Source organism: Microcaecilia unicolor, chromosome 11 (genome assembly GCF_901765095.1).
Source record: "Microcaecilia unicolor chromosome 11, aMicUni1.1, whole genome shotgun sequence".
NCBI lineage: Eukaryota > Metazoa > Chordata > Amphibia > Gymnophiona > Siphonopidae > Microcaecilia > Microcaecilia unicolor.
Window position 1 is genome coordinate 31,034,876 of NC_044041.1, and position 22,161 is coordinate 31,057,036.

Below are 22,161 nucleotides of genomic sequence, written 5' to 3' on the forward strand. Positions count from 1 at the left end.
ACATAGACCTCATAGATCTGCCAACTAGAAACACAACCAGATCATCACAAACATACCTAAACCTCCACTACCCAAACTGCAAAGGACTCAAATACAATGCAACCTACGCATCCAGCTTCTCCTATGTAAGCACACAACTATGGAACTCACTGCCAAAAGCATCTAAACTTCAGGAAATCACTAAAAACCAACCCGTTCAAAAAGGCATACCCTACCGACCCAACATAAATGCCTACACTCTGCAACACAGCAAAACCAAAGCTCGTAATGGACACTATATAACCTCTCCTCTCTTCAATCTCCATTGTGCCTGAACCTTAATCGACCACAACGTCACCATGTATTTGTTTCTCTACCGGACTTGGCGAACGCCTTTACGGTACTATGTAAGCCACATTGAGCCTGCAAATAGGTGGGAAAATGTAGGATACAAATGTAACAAATAAATAAATATAACTTACAGTATTCTATAAGTTGACCATGTAAATGTTAGCCCCATCTTCGGCCCAGCCCCATGTGAACACCCGCCCCTTACAATTGCACTGTATGCATTTAGAGAATAGTGTTTAGGTTCGCTGGTGTCATTTACTCAGCTAAGTGTATATTTACCCACATGGATGGCAGTATTTTTAAAATTTACTTGTATAATAGACGCATAAATTTAAGTGACCTGTTCTAGAATGAGAGGAACAATGGTCAATTTTTGCCGCTAGCCCCTGGATTCTATAGACGGCACCCTGATTTGACTGCCCAAGTTTAGGCTTTCTCCCAAGATACGCATGCAAATTAATTGAATAATGAGCTGACAACCGTCAATAATTGGGTGCTAACAACTAATTATTGATGTTAATTGGCATCCATTAGAATTTGCTCCTATTAGAATCTGGCTGCAGGCTATTCTATAAGGAAAGGCACCTAACTCTAATAGTGCGTAACTCAAAAGGGGGTGTGGCCATGGGAGGGGCAAGAGCGTGTCAGGAGCATTCCAAAATGTTATGTGCGTTGTTACCGAATACGGCCTCAGCATGCCTAACTTGGGCAGCAGCGTTTTACACCAGGTTTCAGCGGGCCTAAGTATTGGCGCTTAAAGTTTGGATGTGGGAATGGCGCCAGCACTTCATGGAATCCTGCTTAACACTGATTGTTTCAGGCGCCAAATTTTGAGCACCATTTGCAGAGTTCCTCCCTATGAGTGTGGCCAACAGAGATCACCGTATTCTATGTATACGCAGCGCCACTGCTCATCTGCGTAGCAATGCTGTTTAACACCACAGCCAACATTTCCAAACAAATTCACCCACCACCAGGTCTCAGCATTGAATTGTCATGTTTTTGCTTTCACATTCCACCACTTTTTTTTTGCACTGATCCCTCTAAGCTGAGCAGGAGTCCTCCACCTGCCAATAGGGGGTGCTGTTTCACTATCATATTTTCAATAGTGAAGGACAGGTAAGCGCTGCAGCACTCCAGGGAACCTGTCTGCCCCTAGTGACTGAAAATTGAAAACACAATACTGAAACATCACCTCCCGCTGGCAGCAATGCAGTTGGAGGCAGTGGCGTAGGAAGGGGGGGGGCGGTGGGGCGGTCCGCCCCGGGTGCACACCGCTGGGGGGGGGGGTGTCGGCTCCGCTGGTTCCCTGCTCTCTCTGCCCCGGAACAGGTTCCTGTTCCGGGGCAAAGAGAGCAGGGAACCAGCGGAGCCGACGCTGCTCCCAGCGACATGCACTCGGGGCGGTTCGGCCCTCCCGCCCATCCCTCGCCTTCCCTCGTAAGTACGTGCTCTGGAGAGGGGAGGGTGCGCCGTGCTGCACCTGGGGCGGGGGGGTGCGCAGCGGCGACCTGCCCTGGGTTTCAGCTGCCCTCGCTACGGCACTGGTTGGAGGACACCCACTCAGCTTAGAGGGAACAATGCTTTCTGGTACAGTATTTATTACATGTAAGGTAGGTAAACAAAATCTCATTAATGCTGTGCATAGATCTCATTAAGGAAACGTTTTCCTGCTCTAAAACTGATGAAGGCAGAAAGTAGAAGGTTACAAGGTAATGGCATTTCAATAAAGAATTTGTGCATAGTTCTCTGTTTAAATCACCTTGTAATACAATTTTTAATCCCAGAGGGGAATGACAGAACGTGCCCAGGAAGCACAAATTCAACATTCAACATCCCTGCATTTGGGTATCCAATCTAAAGCACTTCTTTTACAGACTTTTGACACGACTGTACCATTCTCTACTGTTTCAGAAGCTATTGCCGTTTTTGCTCAAGCAGAATTTTGCAGGTGGATAAGTGCAGACTTTTTTGAACATTACTACCCTATCCCTTAAATTCTATAAATGGTACCCAAACTTCAGTGCAGAGTTATAGAATAGAGCCAGTTACACACATAACTCAATTAACTAATTGGCAAATAATTGGTGATAACCACTGTTCCGTCTAAGCTAAGCGGGAGTCCTCCCAACTGCATTGCTGCCAGTGGGGGGCGATGCTTTGAAATTGTGTTTTCAATCATTGGAATCCTGCAGAACTTGCCTGTCCCTCTCTAATGAAAATGTGATAGTGAAACAGCACCACCCACTGGCAGGACTGTAGGTGGAGGACTCCTGCTCAGCATAGAGGGAAAGGGAAATGGGACTTGATATACCGCCTTTCTGAGGTTTTTGCAACTACATTCAAAGCGGTTTACATATATACAGGTACATATATTCAGGAACAGAGGTGATAACTACTAATAACTGGCATTAACAAACACTGATCGGTGCTAATTAGCAGTTACACATGTAGCAAACATCTACCCCTATTTGATAAACAGTGCATCTAACTTCTCTCCCATGCAAACGCAAAGGGGCAGGGGCAGTCAAGGCAATCTGATGCCCAAGGCAGGAATGAGATGCCGCCTGCATCCATCCCTCTTTTTTCCTTTTCCAAAAGGTGGCAGCAGCAGTGATTCCCATAGGCTCCACTGCTGTGGTGCTGCCTCTTCGCTGCAGTGCATCCTGCCTCTGAGGAAACAGGAAGTAATGTCAAGAGGTGGGCTGCAGTAGGGAGAAGAGGCCGGTGCCAGCGGCAGAACAGCCTATGAGAATCGCTGCCACTGCCGCCTTTTTGAAATGAAAAAACTAAGGTAAGCGTGGGGAAGAGGGTTGAGGAGGGAAGGAGAGAGTGCCATCTGAGGTCCCGGTCACTGCAAAGGGAGCATTAATGTAGGAGGGGTATGGGCATGCCAGGGGCATTCTGACAGGCAAGGTTAAGTCCACCAACAGCCCTTTCGAGAAAGGTGTGGGGGAGAGGGCTTTACTGGAACATTAACATGCACATTAGTCTAACAATGCTCTCTGCAACGTTAAAAAATATTAACATCACAAAGTCAGCCTCATAAGGATCAATAATATGGGAGGGAGCACTAATGGTTAACTGGCTTTCTCTCCTGGTTTTCTTGCACATCTGATGGATAACAATATGCTTTGGGGCTCATTTAGAAAACAAAACAAATATTCAGAAAAACGTCATAAAATGGCAGAAGGAACTTTTTCTCTCAAAAACATCCAAGTTGCAATTTTCGACACCCCGATTTTAGACGTTTCGCTCCAGTTCGTCCAAAATTTCAAGAGGAAGTGTTGGGGGCGTGTTTTAGGCGAGACACGGGCAACCCCAAAAGATAGATATTTTTCTGCAATAATGGAACAAAATGAAACCGTTGAAGACCAAAATTGAGATGTTTTTGGCTGACCTGTTTCAATCACAAATAAGTGACCAAAAAGTGCCCTGAATGCTCACTGGAGGGATTAAGGCATAAACCCCCCTTACTCACCCAGCGATCACTGACCCCCCCCTCCCAACCCCCTAAGATCTGACAGTGACAGTACATTCCAGGCTCTATGACAGCTTCAGATATGATGGCCATTCCTACTAGAGCAGCAAGCAAGTACCAGGAGCAGCCTAGTGGTCAGCGCAGGAACTGCAAAGAAGGGGATCCAGGCCCATATCCCATTCTAGCTGGTACATTTGTGGTGGAACGTGTGATCCCTCCAAAATACACCGAATACCTACTGTACCGACATAGAGGTGACACCTGCAAGCTTGAGAGCTAATGTAGTGGTGTACAGTGAGGTACAGTAGGTATTTTTCTGCTCCTGGAGGACTCACTGTACAATATAAGTGAGATGTGTAGCTGGGACCTTTCATGCAAAGTCCACTGTAGCGCTCCATAGGCTACCCCACTACTCTGCTGGGATATCTGTGTAGCCAGTCTATTAAGAATGATGACCCCCAGACATCCCCAATGGCTAGTTTTTGAGTGTTTTTCTCTTGGACATTTTAGTTTCCAAAATGGACCCAAAAGAAAAATGCACTGATCACAAAACATCTAGGAAAAGGTGATTTTCAAACCAAAATGGCTATGTTCACCACTCAGTTTTTGGACGTTTCTAGCAAAATGTCCAAAATCAGACTTATTTATTTATTTATTTATTGCATTTGTATCCCACGTTTTCCCACCTTTTTGCAAGCTCCATGTGGCTTACAGTATGTCGTAGTGGCGATTGCCATTTCCGGAATGAGAAATACAAAGTAACATAGTAACATAGTAGATGACGGCAGAAAAAGACCTACACGGTCCATCCAGTCTGCCCAACAAGATAAACTCATATGTACTACTTTTTGTGTATACCCTACCTTGATTTGTACCTGTCCTCTTCAGGGCACAGACCGTACAAGTCTACCCAGCACTATCCCCGCCTCCCAACCACCAGCCCCGCCTCCCACCACCAGCTCTGGCACAGACCGTATAAGTCTGCCCAGCACTATCCCCGCCTCCCAACCACCAGCCCCGCCTCCCACCACCAGCTCTGGCGCAGACCGTATAAGTCTGCCCAGCATTTTCCCCGCCTTCCAACCACCAGCCCCGGCACAGACCGTATAAATCTGCTCAGCACTATCCCCGCCTCCCAACCACCAGCCCCGCCTCCCACCACCAGCTCTGGCACAGACCGTATAAGTCTGCCCAGCATTTTCCCCGCCTTCCAACCACCAGCCCCGGCACAGACCGTATAAGTCTGCCCAGCACTATCCCCACCTCCCAACCACTAGCCCCGCCTCCCACCACTGGCTCTGCTACCCAATCTCGGCTAAGCTCCTGAGGATCCATTCCTTCTGAACAAGATTCCTTTATGTTTATCCCACGCATGTTTGAATTCCGTCACCGTTTTCATTTCCACCACCTCCCGCGGGAGAGTATTCCAAGCATCCACCACTCTCTCCATGAAGAAATATTTCCTGACATTTTTCTTGAGTCTGCCCCCCTTCAATCTCATTTCATGTCCTCTCATTCTACCGCCTTCCCCTCTCCGGAAAAGGTTCGTTTGCGGATTAATACCTTTCAAATATTTGAACATCTGTATCATATCACCCCTGTTTCTCCATTCCTCTAGGGTATACATGTTCAGGTCAACAAGTCTCTCCTCATACGTCTTGTAACGCAAATCCCATACCATTCTCGTAGCTTTTCTTTGCACCGCTTCCATTTTTTTTTAAAAATGTGAAATTTCATTAAGTACATAAATGATAGAGTAGCTTATAGAGTAAGTTAGAAAATCAGTTCATTTCCAGCGTGAGAGATTAGTTGATGAAGCGTTAACGTTCATTATTAACAGGGTAGTTTAAGCAGTCAGGTATAGAGAATTCGATTTTGTCTAGTTCTGGAAGGGTTTCATCGTTTGGTGTTTAGGAAGGTTCATTGTGGTATGCCTTTCTGAACAGGTTGGGTTTTAGTAATTTTCGGAAGATTGTTAGGTCGTGTGCACTATTTTTATGACGTTTGCTAAAGCGTTCCAGAGTTGTGTGCTAATGCAGGAAAAGCAGGATGCATTATGTTGATTTAGACATTGTGTTTAGGCATTGTATCGAAAATGCCCCTCTTTATCTGGCAACCACCTGCTCAATCAATTTTGTAGAAATTACACACAAAAAAAGAGCAGGAAATCCTGAAAAATATTTGCAGTATTCCAAATCTGCAAACTTACGTTTGAAAATACATCTCATAAACAAGGATAGACAGAAGAAGAGATGCTCACACAGTGTTCAGTCCCTGCCCCCCCCCCCCCTCCTCCGTTGCACCAACATTCATATTACAATCTGGGGACCCTGTGACTGAAAGATAAGCATTTCTTCTCCTGCTGTACTGTCTGTCCTTCATTGTGGCAATTATATATAGAATGTTATTTAAATATTTTCTAAACCTAAAATGAATGCAGTTCTTCCTTTTCTTAATCTGTTATCCAATGCCCCGTTCACGGAATGTGTGGGAGAGATAAGAACGCAGGCAAATGCCCTATTTTGACTGTCCAGGCACACATAATAAAGTGATAATAAAAAGGTTGGAATTTGCAATTATTTGCATTTCTATGAAGGGAGAGAAAAGATGGCCACTGGACAAATGCATTCATGTAGACAAAGCTGCCATGCAATAAAAAGCAAAAAAGCAGCATTTAGCTTGCAAGACACTGGGTTTACTTCCCAGCCAACAGCATCAGTTGAAGATATCTCTTCCCCCCACCCCCAAAATCTCTGTTAGACACTCTCATACAAAAATACTGCAGTGCAGTGGCTGCTGGCTAGAATGTTTCCTTTACTGCACAATGCATGTAGCACTTTCTGCTAAGCTAGTGAAGCATTTGTAGTTTAACCATAACACTTGGGGGCATATTTTCAAAGCAAAGTTTGAGAAATAAATCTGTAAATGCTATTCATTCAGAATGCACTAGTGAGCATGCACTTTCTCTGCAGTGTAACAGAGTCATCCGACTATTTGGAAAGGAATTTAGAGAGGATATATTTGGGGAAGAGGGGGCAATTTTCAATAGCCTGGGACGGGTGATTTGTAAAGTCTGCAAAGGATCTTAGCCTGTATATTTTGCTCCAGATTTCCAAATTGAAAAGCCTGGTGTTTTCCCCTCTGTAAAAGAACAGGTGCAAGGAGGTGCGTTGCAGGGGCGTAGCCAGATGGACAATTTTGGGTGGGCCTGAGCCCAAGGTGGGTGGGCATAGAATTCACCCCCATCCCCCTCTAGTTTGCTCTTCTCTCTGGAGCAAACCAGTGAGAAAGCCTGGAAGATAAGATAAGTACAAAGCTGAAAAAGAATAAAAAGTGAAAAAGTAAAAAATCATTAATCTAGACTAATGAGGATTCCCGCTGTTAGAATAACGGTACAGCGGAGAGGTGTAGTTTATGAAACAAATAATTAATAAACACACCGGAAATCTGAAGTCAAGATTATTAGATTCATTAAAAAGACTGTGTTGAAAAGTTTAAAGTGCCATAGTGGTATTAATTGAGACAATATTTATTGTACATAGTAGAGAAATAAAATCTAAATCTCATGTTGTTAACTATTTACTCAGGCAAATACCTCTGAAAATTGTACTCCCCTCCCCCCCACGATTAAGTGCCTGGTTTTTTTCTGAATTTATTGCTAAAGGTTATTAAAAAGAATTACTAATTGGTCATGCTTCCTAGTTCGAGGACAGAAAGTAAAATAGTTGGCCGTGACAAGTATAAGGTGTAAAATACAAGAGAGACGAAGACAAGGTTTTCACTCCATGGCAATTACTTGTCTGCAGAATTGCATATCCCTCGGGGGGGGGGGGGGGCATGGTAGAATTCAGTTGTGTACTGACCCTGTTACAGCACCTGAAAATATCAGCGGCAGGGATGGTACTGACCGCAGCAGAGTCCAGAGTGCACACCGTGCACTGCACAGTATTAATTGGCTGGCTGAAGAGAACGGGGGGGGGGGGGGGGTGTTACAGGAAAATGTGACACCTACAAAAATCTAACGTTGCAGACTGAGTCAGCTTGTGTCAGTGCAAATGTCAGTCAGAGCAGTATTACCTTCTTGTTCCTATCACAAGTGGCTGCTACATAAGCAGTGTCCATAGCCCCCCCCCCCCCCCGGTGCAAGGGGGTGAAGGGCTATGACTGACGACTTCCAGAAGGAGCCCTGGTGCGTGGCTCAACTCAAAACCACCAATGAAATGCCCAGATTAGGTGTGTTGGGGGAGGGGGAAACAAAATAGGTGAAAAACCCACAAGATGTCCTGAAGGAAGGCTGATGGTGTCAGATCCTGGTGCTGGTTCTGAATGAGCTGGAAGCATACAGCAGGAGGAAACTACTGGATTGAATAAGAAAACGTTATGTGTAATATTTCTGATCTGCAGCACATCAGATTGGATTATAACTGGCTCCATCTGTATAGTCACAGTGATCCCCGGGTTTCTATGTTACATTATCAGCGTTATTGAGGCTCTTATCTAGTATAAACTTTGTACTCACCCTCCCCTTTATTTGGGGAGTAGAAAGGTAAGGTGTGATATAAGCTACCATACAGTAAGCATTAGCTGTATTGAGAGTTAATGTGAATGAGTGCAAAGCGATATGCATGAAAAAATCGTCCCTGCTATGGAGTACATTTTAAGGTAGAATTGGGAACTAAATAGGTAGAATGCAGGGGCATACCTAGGGTAGTTGACACCTGGGACTGGTCATTTTTTAACTCCTCCCTCCAAAATCCGGTACTAGGCATACCGAGAATACAAAACACTCAGGACCGATACAGCAATTCTACCATACCATAAGCAGTCATTTCTACGAGTCACACAAGGAAAAGGAAAGCATCTTAAACACTACAGTGAGCACTAGAACATCAGTTCACCTATTGTAAAATGAAACCAGGCAGAATAGTACAGATCGTCGATCCTGCACAGTCAATGCCAACCGAAAGCCATGTCTTTTTCACAAACACAGATACACCCTAATCCACTATAGAATAAGTAATCATAAACTTTCTATTTAGACAAAAATTAAACTGAACCCCCGATGCCAGACTCTGCATACAATGCAACACCACAGAAACAGAAAATGTCCCCTAGTACTGTGCAAAATATAAAGACAGCAGATGTAAATTTGAAAAAAACTAACAAGTACCAATCACCACTTTACAAATTAACAAATAGAAATAAAACAAATAATACCATTTTATTGGACTAATACATTTAGCTTTCAGAGACCAAAACCTCCTTCCTCAGGTCAATACAGTATAGTGCTGTTACAGTATCCTATCCTGATCTGAGGAAGGGGGTTTTGTTCTCAGAAGGTTAGTCAAAATTTATTAAAATTAGTCCAATAAAAAGATTACCTTATTTCCATGTTCTATTTATAAACATTTATTAACACAGCTACAATACTACTTTATCCTAAAGCAAAAAAAATATATATATATATATATTTTATTTAGTTTGTTATCTCTGATTTCTGCTTTCCTCATCTTCTTTTCACGGTCTCCCATCCAGCATCTGTCTTCGCTCTCTCCCTGCCATCCAGTGTCTGCCTTCTCTCTCTCCCTGCCATCCAATGTCTGCCCTCTCTCCCTGCCCCTTCCATCCACTGTCTGCCCTTTCTCTCTGCCCCTTCGATCCACCATTTGCCCTTCTCTCCCATCCATCTAGGATCTGTCCTCTCTCTTTTTCTCTCTCTCTCTCTCCCCTCTTTTTGGCCCCCAGTTCCAGCCCCACTATCCCATCAGTCTCCAGTTTCAGCCCCAGCCCTTTTCTCCCACCAGTCCTGAGCTTCAGCCCCAGCCACTTCTCCCTGTCCCCTTTTCAGCCCCCAATCCCCACAGTTTCAGCCCCTGCCCCTCTTCAGCCCCCAGTTCCAGTACTAGCCCCCTTAACCCACCTACCCTCCTTTTCAGCCCACATGCCTTGCATTAGGGCCCTCTTTTTCAGCAACAGATCCATTCTCCCACCTGCCCCTGCACCAGGCATCGCCCCATTCTCCCTCCTGTCTCCTTCTCAGACCCCAATTCCAGCTCCAGGCCCCTTCTCCCATCTGAGCCCCCCCCCCCAACCCAGGCCCCACCTGCCTACCCTCAGCTCCGTCGACAGCCCTCTTCTCTTTGCAACCCAGCACCCTGCCTTTAAAAAAAAATCTCTGAAATGGCGGTGCAGCTCCTTGCATCTGCCTGTAACAGAAGCGGATCGCCTCGTCGGGCCTTCCCTCACTGTGTCCCGCCCTCTTCGATGTAACTTCCTATTTCCGCAAGGGCACTCCAGCATGAGGCTATCCGGAACTACTGCTGATCCACTACAGTCACCGAAGGTAGTTCCGCCCCCAGGGCGCGGCATTTCCGGCACTGCCAGAATTTTTCAGAAATTATCACCGCAGGGGTTACCTGGCAGTAATCAGACAGTGCCACACACTGCCCAGTTACCACTGGGTTAGTGCGGGAGACCTTACCGCCACCTCAATGGGTGGTGATAAGCATTCCCCCTGAAATGGCCGTGTGGTAAGTGCAAACTTACCACATGGCCATTTCTCTTTTTCTACCTTTTAACCCACTGCAGTAAAAAGGGGACTCTGCACATGGCAAAAACGTTTTACCGCAGTTTAGTAAAAGGAGCCCCAAATGCATTAAATAAATAAGGGTTCCTTTTACTAAGCGATGGTAAGCCCAATGTGGGCTTACCGCTCGCTATACACAGTGGCGATCCTAGGTCAGCTGCCGCCCGGGGCGGATCGCCGCTGTGCACAACCCCCCCCCCAGGGGTGCAGCACGACACCCCCCTGGCGCAATGACACCCTCCTCCCCGGCGCATCAAGCCCCCCCCCCCCCCCCCCCCCGGGTGCATTCTTGGCTGCTGGAGGGTGCAGAGAGCAGCCGCGAGCCTGTCGGCTCCACTGGCTCCCTGCTTCCTGTTCCGGGGCAGAGGGAGCAGGGAACCAGCGGAGCCGACAGGCGCGTGGCTGCTCTCTGCACCCCCACCGCCCCGCCCTTGCTACGCCACTGGCTATACAGGAAATGCCGCCGGGCTACCGCAGCAGCCCGGAGGTATTTCCCACCCGTAGCGTGCCATCATTTCCAGTGCTACAAAACTTTCTTTATTTCTGTAGCACCGGAGCGTACCCGGTGGTAATCGGGCAGTTCCGTGTGCTGCCCGGTTACTGCTGGGTTAACAGGGGAGCCCTTACCGCACCTCAATGGGTGGCAGTAAGGGCTCCCCCAAAATGGCCCTGCGGCAAGTGCTTTACTTGCCACCCAGCCATTTCCTGCAGGAAGTCGAGACTTCCCTTGTACCAGCTGCAGTAAAAGGAGACCTCAGCGTCCATGTAAAACATACGCCAACACCAGTGCCGGCCCCCTTTTGCCGCAGCGTGGTAAAAGGGGCCCTAAATTGCTGCACTTGTGTGATCCAGTCTTGCATTTTCTGTGTTCTTATTTAAAGATTGGCATTGTAGCTTTTCCTGTTGCATATCACCAAATGCTCTTTAATTACTTTTCCTCCCCACCCCCACAAAAGCTGAGGCTATTTTGCGTAATATCTTTTCAGGCTTTATCTGAAAACAGACCACAAGCTGTACGTAATTAAGTAGCACTTAATAACTCTGCTGACTGCTGCTTTACACTGAGCGATTGTTATTTTTTTTTCCTTAAAATAACCTTTTTATGCAATAAATGAATGAACATCATCTTTGTAAATTAGATTTCCTATTGATATAGAGTCAAGTTAAATTATGGATTAAGCGCATGCACCCCATGCTCTCTAGCAAAGGCAGGAAAAGCGTTCTTCACGTTTGAATACACTACATGGATATTTACTGGAGGTGTAATTCAGAACCTAGAATGCAGCACTGAGCATCTCAGAACCAAAGTAGTTCTGCCTCCAGTGCTCACTCATTCATAGCTTTGAATGGGTCGCCTAGGGGCTGAAGTTCTAACCCGCAGGTTGGATTGTAGAAGCAGGGTCATTGTCATGCAGTTTTTCTCTTGTGAATGGTTCAATTGAATAATATGTAAATTGGTTATGTGTTATTATAAGATAAAGTACATTTTCTATCAGCCTTCTGAACTGACCTTTTTTTCTTAGCAATAAAAGCTCCATTTCTGGGCTTCCCAGTGAAAGAACTTAAGCTTTGATCTCAAGAGATTCATCTTAGTTCTGCTTATAGTCTAGGTGAAGAGATGGGTAGCAGTTTTCGCCATTATTTTCCTTTAATTGGTATAGAATTATACAGTTTCTCTTTTGCTTTTCTCTCATTGTTAACTGTTCTGATCTCCCCCCCCCCCCCCCCCCCCTCCCGTTTAATATTAATTTTTATGATTGCCTAATATGAAATTGACAGTTCTTAATTTTGGGGTCCATTTACTAAGATGCGATGAAAAATGGCCTGCGGCAATGTAGGCGCATGTTTTGGGTGCGCACAGAATCATTTTTCAGCGCACCTGCAAAAAATGTCTTTTTTAAATTTTTGCCGAAAATGGACGTGCGGCAAAATGAAAATTGCCGCACGTCCATTTTGGGTCTGAGGCCTTACTGCCAGCCGTTGACCTAGCGGTAAAGTCTCACACGGTAACCGGGTGGTAATGACCTATGCGCGTCAAATGCCACTTGGCGTGCGTCCGATACGCACATCCAAAAATAAAAATTATTTTTCAGATGTGCATATCAGACGCGCGCCAAAAATAAAATTACGACAAGAGCCTCACGGTAGCCGGGCGGTAACTCCATTCTGGCGCACGTTGGGCACACATAGACGCTTATGTGGCTTAGTAAAAGGGCTCCTTTGTTTATTATAGTTTGCGTATTGCACAATATTTTCCTTACATTATTTGGGTATTGAATATTTAATAATTGCATACAAAAAAATTTGTAAAAAAAAAAATATGTAAATTGGTTGTTCACTGATTTTCTTGTGACAATGTTAGCATGTAATTTCCATCTTTAGCATGGTAATAAATAGAAATAAATCAAAACATAGAAAAGAAAATAAGATGATACCTTTTTTATTGGACTAACTTAATATATTTTTTGATTAGCTTTCGAAGGTAACCCTTCTTCAGATCACAAATAAGCAAAAAGGCACACACATTTAACTACACCTCGTTGAGGAGGTTTCACACATTTTAACGCACCTACTTCAAGGGCTCTTTTAACTAAATAGCGCACACTAACGGAATTAGCACGCACTAATTAGGGGTCCTTTTACTAAGTCGCAGTAAAAAGTGGCCTGTGGTAGTGTGGGCGTGTGTTTTTTGGCACGCACTGGGCCATTTTTCTCGAAGCTGGGGAATAAGGCTTTTTTTAATGGGGCAGTAAATGACCGTGTACTAAAATTAAAAGTAGCACGTGGCTATTTACTGCCTGAGTCCATATGCGGTAATCAAGGTGCGCACGCCAATGTGGGCATGCTGTCGATTACCCCCGGGAATGCCCCACCCCCACGGTAGAAAATAGAAAAATATTTTCTACCATGGGAAACAGTGCACACCATCTTTGAAATTACTGCCGGGTGGGCGTGCTACCCGGGCAGTATTGTCGTTTTGGCGCATGCGTTTGATTTGTCCTTGCCATTTTCAGGGCACAGACCGTAGAAGTCTGCCCAGCACTGTTCTTGTACTAAAAGTTCTGAAGCTAATGTCAAAGCCCCTTAAAATTTACACTCCAGCACATCCCTATCTATTCAGTCACGATCAGGGCGTAGACCGTAGAAGTCTGCCCAGCACCGGTTTTGCTTCCCAATTACCGGCATCGCCACGCAATCTTTGCTAAGATTCCGTGGATCCATTCCTTCTAAACAGGATTCCTTTGTGTTTATCCCACCCATGTTTGAATTCCATTACCGTTTCATCTCCACCACCTCTAGCGGGAGGATGTTCCAAGTATCCACCACCCTTTCCGTGAAAAAATACTTCCTGACATTACTCCCGAGTCTGCCCCCCCTTCAACCTCAATTCATGTCCTCTAGTTCTACCACCATCCCGTCTCCGGAAAAGGTTCGTTTGCGGATTAATACCTTTCAAATATTTGAATGTCTGTATCATGTCACCCCTGTTTCTCCTTTCCTCCACGGTATACATGTTCAGGTTGGCTCCTCGTACGGTTTGCAATGCAAATCCCATACCATTTTTGTAGCTTTTCTTTGCACCGCTTCCAGTCTTTTTACATCTTTAGCAAGATATGGCCTCCAAAACTGAACACAGTACTCCAAGTGGGGCCTCACCAACGACGTGTAGAAGGGTATCAACACCTCCTTTCTTCTAGCAGATATGTAAGTGCCAATCCCACCCCATTCTGTGCTCTCAGGCATGCCTACATGTATATATCGAGAACGCAGCACTAAAAAGTGGTCTATGCAATCCCCAGGACAGGTCTTTCCCGCACGCTAATGCCACTTTTAATGCTTCTGGAAAATGGCCAATTTTTCAATTTCGGCAATAATTTTCCTATTAGCACATAAGCACTTACTGACATCTGTTTTGTAGGTGGTAAGGGCTCTTGTGCTAACCACATCTATTCGGTTAGCACGCGGCAGTGTATCTGCGCTAACCGATTATCACAGAACATGCCTAGTCTCCACCCCCAGACATGCTCCCAGCACTAAAAAAATAAAACCTTTTTCAGCGCATAGGTAGTGCACATACATGCAAGAACTACCGCGGGACATTTTAACCTGCAGTAAGCACGTGTTAGCTGCCTTATGTCTGTGCATATCTATACCAGGAACAATTTCACGTTCCTACTGGAGCAGATGAAATGCTGTTGCCAGAGCAGAGATGAGGAGAGCTTATTGCTAAGAAAATTCTCTTATTGTACCCTTCTCCTCCACTGCCAACTCCAGCCTCCGTTCCTTTTATCTTGCTGCACCAGATGCCTGGGATAGACTTCATGAATCGGTACGTCAAGCTCCAGCTCTGGCCATATTTAAATCTAGGCTAAAAGCCCATCTTTTTGAGGCTGCTTCTTACTACTAAGTTCTATTCACTTGTTCAGTACCCTTGTCTGTTTTATCATTCCCACCTTAAGTAATTCCTTTATCCCTTATTTGTCCTGTTTGCCTGTGCTGATTAGATTGTAAGTTCTGTCGAGCAGGGACCGTCTCTTACGTGTTCAGTATACAGCGCTGCGTACGTCTAGCGGCGTTATAGAAATGATAAGTAGCAGTAGTGGTCTTTGGGATCCTGGAATCTTGCTAGACTTTGGGATTCTGCACAGAATCTTGTTATTCTTAGGGATTCCATAATCTTGCTACTCTTTGAGATTCCAGAATCTTGCTACTCTTTGGGAGTCAGCATGGAATGTTGCTAGTCTTGTTTGTCTATCTTGATTAGATTGTAAGTTCTGTCCAGCAGGGACTGTCTCTTACATGTTCAGTATACAGCACTGCGTACATCTATGAGTGCTATAGAAATGATAAGTAGTAGTAGTAGTTCTAGTCTTTGGGATTCCGGAATCTTGCTACTCTTTGGGATTCTGCACGGAATCTTGCTAGGTGGGGCCACGGGGGCCTGGACCCCCCCCCCCCCAAATTTGCTCTGCACCCCTGGTTGGCTGGCGGGGGGTCCCCAACCCCCACCAGTTGAAAACTTCATCCAGCGCTGGTCTGTGGCGCCGCCACCACATTGCCTGCCCTCATTCTTCCCATCATGTCGGGCACACTCATTTTAGTGAAATGCAGTTTCACTAAAAGGAGCATGCCGGATGGGAAAGGAAGAGAGAGCAGGGCAGGCAATGCGGCGATGCCGGAGACAAAAATGTGCCCCCCCCCCACCTTGGGCTATGGCCCCCCTCCCACCTCAAGGTCTGGCTACACCCCTGACTGGTTCTGTGTTCATTTTTGGTGAATGATCTTTGCTTCTGGCTAAGATGGAAGATAGCCCTCTAGAGGAAAACCCTGTTACCAGCAGTTGCAGAGCCCTATTAAAGGCTGGTAATTCTGAACCCCAGCAGGTAGAATACCCTTAGAGGCTCTCCTAAAGACAAGAAAAGCAGCATCCCTTGGAAGCATCGCTCAAGGAACAGAGGCCTTTGGGACCATCTCAAGGCAGAAGGAGTAACAGCCCTTGGGAGCATTGTTCGAGGCAAGGAGGCCATTGAAAGCAGCGCAGGGCAGAATAAAATGGCCTGTGGGGGCATTATCAGTACTTAAGACTGAGAAGAGCACAGGAAGCCCTCTAGTGGGGAACCCTGATACTGGTGGCTGCAGAGCCCTGTTAAGGGCTGGCCAGCCCTGAACCCCAGCAGGGAGAAATCCCAGAGGCTCTTCTTAAAGAGAGGACCAGCGTGAGACAAGGCCTCCAAGGTGCAAGCAGCACTAGGGGCCTAGCCAGGGATAAGGATCCCTAAGTGTGGCTAGCACTAGAAGCCCAGTGGAAGAGGATAGCTCTTGGGATGACATCTGGTACTCAAAGCCCAGGGAAAACTTCCAGGAAGCCACAGCAGGGACAGGCATAACCAGCCTGGAAGTCCAACCCCAGAAGTCTACAGTAGAGTGGTGAGATCTGAGAGGATTGGAAAAGGTTGGACTTACAAGGAAAGGAGAAGAGAGACCTAGGCAACACAGCCACACCCACACACTGATTTAACTAAGCAGCAGGGAAGCTACTACCTTAGCAATCAAGATTGAAAGGGTTTGCAAGGTGTGAAAGACTATAAGTTACTGGTTCTAAAGATCTTATAGACTAATGCCTTTGGTATAAGGAACAAGTACTGGGTAAGTACCAAGACTATTGAAATTTGTTGGTGTTTGTTTATGGTAACTGAATTGATGTGATAAGAAATTCTCATTTCTTAGGTGCATAAGACGGTGTATATAGAAGTCTATGTAAATAATAGCCAGCCTTGTTCACTGCAGTCTTTTGGATTTTTTCTTCTTCAGGTGAAGGAACTGAGTGCCAAGTGAATAAAGGACCGATAGGGACTGCATTGGGAGCAGTGGCATACCGAGGGCGGGGCAGTGAGGGTGGTCCGCCCCAGGTGCACGCTGCAGGAGGGGTGCTGGGAGCAGCTGTGCTGATGTTGGGCTCCGCCGGTTCCCTGCACCCTCTGCCCCAGAACAGGAAGTAACAGCAGAGGGCGAAGGGCCGGCGGAGCCAACAGCTGTGCAGCTGCTCCCTGCACCCCAGCAGGCAAGAAGAATGCACCCGGGGGGGGTGGGGGAGCTTGGAGGTGATGCGCCGGGTGGGAGGTGTCATGCTGCACCCAGGAGGGGTGTCGTGCTGTACCAGGGGGGATGGATGACGCTGCACCCGGGGGGGGGGGTGCACAGCAGCGACTGACCAAGGAACGCCACTGCTCAGGAGGCTCTAGCTAGGTTGAGCCCCAGACCCACGAAAGCCCTCAAGGTGGTGCTACTTACTAGTAATAGTAGTAAGAAGTGATTAACACACCATTACTTCCATTCCTCAATTATTATAATCTACTGTTAGGCAGCAGCAATTTCAAGGTCCTACAGTTATTCCGTTCGATGTCGTAAAGATTGTGTAAATATCATTTCTTACCCAATTCGCTCCTGCTCCATTTCTTCCATTTTTTCTGCCCGGGCTATTACTCTGTTGATAATTTCCTTCTCTTCATCTGTCAGCTCTTCGTGTTTTCTTTGTCTCTCCGCTGGATTACCTGAGTGCATTGACCACCCTGAGCCAAGCCTGCCGAGCATTGAGAAAAACCATTAAGCCTTCAGAGAACAGCCATGGGATCAATTTAAAAACAGAGTTCACAAAACTCAAGTTGAAAGAAAAGTTCCTCAGGATAAAACAGCAACAAATGAGCAATCACAACTGCATTCTAACATTTTAATAATGTTCCTTGCATCAAGATTTTCCTTTCAAGGCATGTAGAGTTTGTAACATTAGGTCAACTTTTGTTTGAATTTCCCAAACTTCATACCCAGTTGCTAACTTTTTAGTAAGATCTTCAGACATTTAGGGGGGGCCCTTTACTAAGCCACATAGGCACCTCCATGCACCCAAAGTGCGCCAATTTGAGTTACCGCCCGGTTACCATGTGGCCCTTGTGGTAATTTCAATTTTGGCGCATGTCCAAAAAATATTTTTTTATTTTCTGACACGCGACAGCTACGTGTGTAGACCATTACCGCCCTGTTACCATGTGAGACCTTACCGCTAGGTCAATGGCTTGCGGTAAGGTCTCAGACCCAAAATGGACGCGTGGCAATTTTCATTTTGGTGTATGTCCATTTTCGGCAAACATTTTAAAAAGGCATTTTTTGTAGGTGCGTTAAAAAATAATTCTGCCCGCGCCCAAAACACGCATATACACTACCGCAGGCCATTTTTCAGCGCACCTTAGTAAAAGGACCCCTCGATGTCTAAAGCAAACCAGAGAGAAATAGTCTTTTCATCCTGGCTGACGACATGGAAAATGGCCTAGTGCAGTGATGGCAAACCTTTCAGAGACCGAGTGCCCAAACGGCAACCCAAAATCTAGTTATTTATCGCAAAGTGCCAACAGGGCAATTTAACAGGTGGTGCCCCTCATCCCCTCCCTCTCCCCCCTGTCCCCCCTCCTTCTCCTGCCCCTCCTCCCTCGTCCCCACTCAGGAGACAAGATAAGGGAGCAAAGTGAGATATGCACACGGGAGCTTTTTATGAAGTGTAGAAAAGTGCCCTCTAGGGGGCCCCATTGCTCTCCTGGGATGTCTGGGGGACCAGTCTACTAAAAAGCTGGCTCCTCCTACATCCCAATGGCATGAATCTCTGCATTTTACACTTGCTTGTTTTGTTTTTGAAAATAAACCAAAAAACAAAACATCCAAAGCACTAAACTTTGTTCAAAACAGTATTTTTGAAAAAAAAAGAGAGATGTTTTTCTTTTTTCAAAAATGACCTTATTTACTACTTGGATTTTGGAAATTTTGTGCAAAATATCCAAAGTGGACTTAGACATCATATCGAAAATGCCCCTCATTGGCACCTACTTGTCATTATAAAATAGCACTTACCCAGAGAAGGGCGACAAAGATGATACAGGGGATGGGATGGCTTCCCTATCGGGATAGGCTGAAGAGGCTGGGGCTCTTCAGCTTGGTGAAAAGGCGGCTGAGGGGAGATATGACAGAGGTCTATAAGATAATGAGTGGAATGGAACGGGTCGATGTGGAGCGTCTGTTTATGCTTTCCAAAATACTAGGACAAGGGGGCATGCGATGAAGCTGCAGTGTGGTAAAAAAAAAAATTTTTTAACTTGAAATTTTTTATTGAATATTTTGTACATTTAGAAACCATCATACCATTAAATCATTAACTGTACAACAGCTTATATATCTGTCACATTACATTGTCTCAATATGGTGTGTCAAGCTGCAGACTATTCCACTAACTAGTATAACAAAACATCATCTCAACCTGTTAATTTCAAACTGGTCCCTTTGAACAATTCCCTCCAACTGTGTTCCCCCTGTGTATTCCCCTGCTGATCTATTCACCTTTCTATCACAGGAGGTGGAATCTATATTGTCCCCATTACCTTCCCCCCTCCCCTCCATTCCATTTATACCCTTGTCCCCTAATAATCCTCTCCCCATTCCCCCCACCCACCCATCCCTCCCTGGAATGTATCCCAAGCCCCCCTAAAGTTTCTCTATCATCTGTTGGAGTTTTGTCCATCCCCTCTTACGTTTAAGCTCTCCCTCCCTCCTATATACCGTTAAACGCTCCATATGCCACAAAAGTCTCACTTTAACCTTCCAATCCCCTATACTTGGAGGGTCCACTGATTTCCAGCAGCGCACAATAAGATACTTAGCTGCTGCTAGGCCCCACCTCATCAGTTTACTCTCCTCCCACACCTCCCGCTCATTATGCATTCCCAATAAACATTCCCGTGGGCCATACACCAGGGAATCTACCATAGTTTGGGCCAACACTTTCATCACTGCCTGCCAAAATAATACCACCCCCGGACATGTCCACCACACGTGAAGAAATGTGCCTTTCTGCATTTTGCATCTCCAGCACACCTCCGATGCAGTGTGGTAAATTTAAAACGAATCGGAGGAAATATTTCTTCCCTGAACGCGTAGTTAACCACCTTTTCTGGCAGCGAATTCCAGAGTTTAAGGCGGTTAACTTAGCGGACTTCAAAAAAGGGTTGGACGGCTTCCTGGAAGAAAAAGCCATAGAATGTTATTGAATGGACGAGGCAATACAGTATTTCTAGGATGGGCGGGACAAATTGCTTGTTCTTTTGGCCGCTGTCGGTGACAGGGTGCTGGGCTCGATGGACCTTTGGTCTGTCCCAGCATGGCGATGCTTATGTACTTATGTACTTATTAAACCAGGCACCCTGTTATAAAATTACCCTCTTTGATTTGCACATGAAAAATGGCTACTCCAAGATTATACACTGGAATACATACATGCAAGAATGCATGCTGACAAGATCATGCATGGGTGGTCCTCAGGGTGGGTGCTGTAATGCAGGTGCATGTTTTATAAGATGATAACCTTGAGAATGTGTTTACATTTGTGAGAATGAATTTATGCACTATAAATAATAGTTTAAGTAGGTACCCATATGCCTTCATTAAATAGGTGCTTTTCTGGAAATTTTACATAGGCACCTCTTATGAAACAGCCTATCCAGTCTGCTTATCCAAACCCGCCTCTACAACCCCTTCTCCTTCAGAGATGCTCAGTGCTTATCCCATGCTTTCTTGAATTCAGATATTGACCTTGTCCACTGGGAGGCTATTCTGCATGTCCACTACCCTTTCTGTAAAGAAATATTTCCTGAGATTACTCCAGAGTCGTCTCCCTAACCTATGACCCTTCATTCCAGAGTCTCCATTTCATTGGAAGAATCTCGACTCCTTAGGGGTATTTTAATGCCTCTATCACATTTTTTTCCCTTCTCCCACCTCTCCGCCAGGATATAGGTATCGATCTTTAAGTCTGTACACATATGCTTTATGATGAAGGCAGTTAATCATTTTAATAGCCCCTCTCTGAATCAACTCCATCCGATTGACTGTATGTCCTTTGGAAGGAGCAGTCTGCAGGACTGCACACAGTACCACAAATGAAATCTCCTGCTGGCCATTCCTGTCCCATCCAAGCATGCTTCTAGCTTTTTCCTATTGCCTTTTCTACCGTTTAGCCACATTATAATCATCAGATATGACCACCCCCCCACCCCCAGGTCAAAAAGGAAAGGAAAGCGGCAGAGTCTTGTAACTGTGAAGAGGGAGAGGGAGTTCTCACTCCTGACAGACACACATTCCACAGTTGTTGGGTTTTTTTTTTTCCATTGTGCTTTGGGCCATAAAATCTCGTTGAAGCTGAATAATTTGGGACCAGAAATGATGAGCACTTTTCTGTTTGACAGGGTGTAGGCAAGGGCTGGGATGCAGCAGGTCAGGTTTGTTAAAAAATAATGAAAATGAATGTGCTTTCCTAGGAAGCTTGAAGTATAAGGACATACTACAGTAAAAATGCTATTAGCCTCCTGTATGAAGGAGAAGAATTGACAGGAAAAAAAAGGGTAACAAAGATGGATTCAGTTCCAAACAGTTCACATTCCATTCTAGCTCAGTCTTCGTCACAGAAAATCCAACGGAGGGGTGAGGGACAATTTTCAGAAAGCCTGTGGAGTTACAAAAGTATCCAGGCGGTTTTAGCATATCTATTTTGAAAGATAAGCTATTCTCATGGTTTCTTTTTGAAAATTAACATGCGCGCAATGCACGCATTACTAGCGTCCTTACACTGTGCACCTGCTAGTTGTGTGTGGATCCAAGAAAACACAAGGGCAGACGGTCTGCAAGCTCCAAGATGGAAAATATATATAAAAAAAAGCAGATCGTTGAAAAACCAAAATATATTTTGTTGATGAAAACCAATTAAAATATGTATACAATAGCCCGACACAGGCCGTGTTTCGCCCAACTGGGCTGCTTCAGGGGCTACAAAATAAATAATATACAGAATTACATAAATAAATAAATCTCAAATAAAAACATCAAAATCCCACAGACTTAGAAACAGAGATAACAATAGTTAGGCTACTATGTACAAATAAATGCATACAAAATGCGACACTGTGCTTAGAGTTATTAAAAGTTAGCTAAATATATCCATCCTCAATAATAACCAACGTACAGAAAAAGGAAAAATGACAAAATAAATAATCCTATACTGCATGTATGGCAATTATAAATGAATGATATGTTCACAACATATATAGATAAATATATAAAAAATACATAAAAAATGCATAACCGGTTTATAATCAATAAAGGATAACGAGACATCTATCCTCATTTTTATAGGATTATTTATTTTGTCATTTTTCTTTTTTCTCTAAGCACA

The 22,161-nt window shown here is 45.2% G+C and overlaps 1 protein-coding gene across 1 annotated transcript in view; it reads right to left on the minus strand.

The window, feature by feature from the left end:
• Nucleotides 1–22,161, minus strand: part of RPH3A (rabphilin 3A) — a 166,013-nt gene that overhangs the window by 128,102 nt on the left and 15,750 nt on the right. Inside the window, exon 2 of the mRNA XM_030218773.1 lies at nucleotides 17,332–17,478. Coding sequence (XP_030074633.1) covers nucleotides 17,332–17,478 — 147 coding nt within the window. The remainder of the gene's footprint in view (nucleotides 1–17,331; nucleotides 17,479–22,161) is intronic.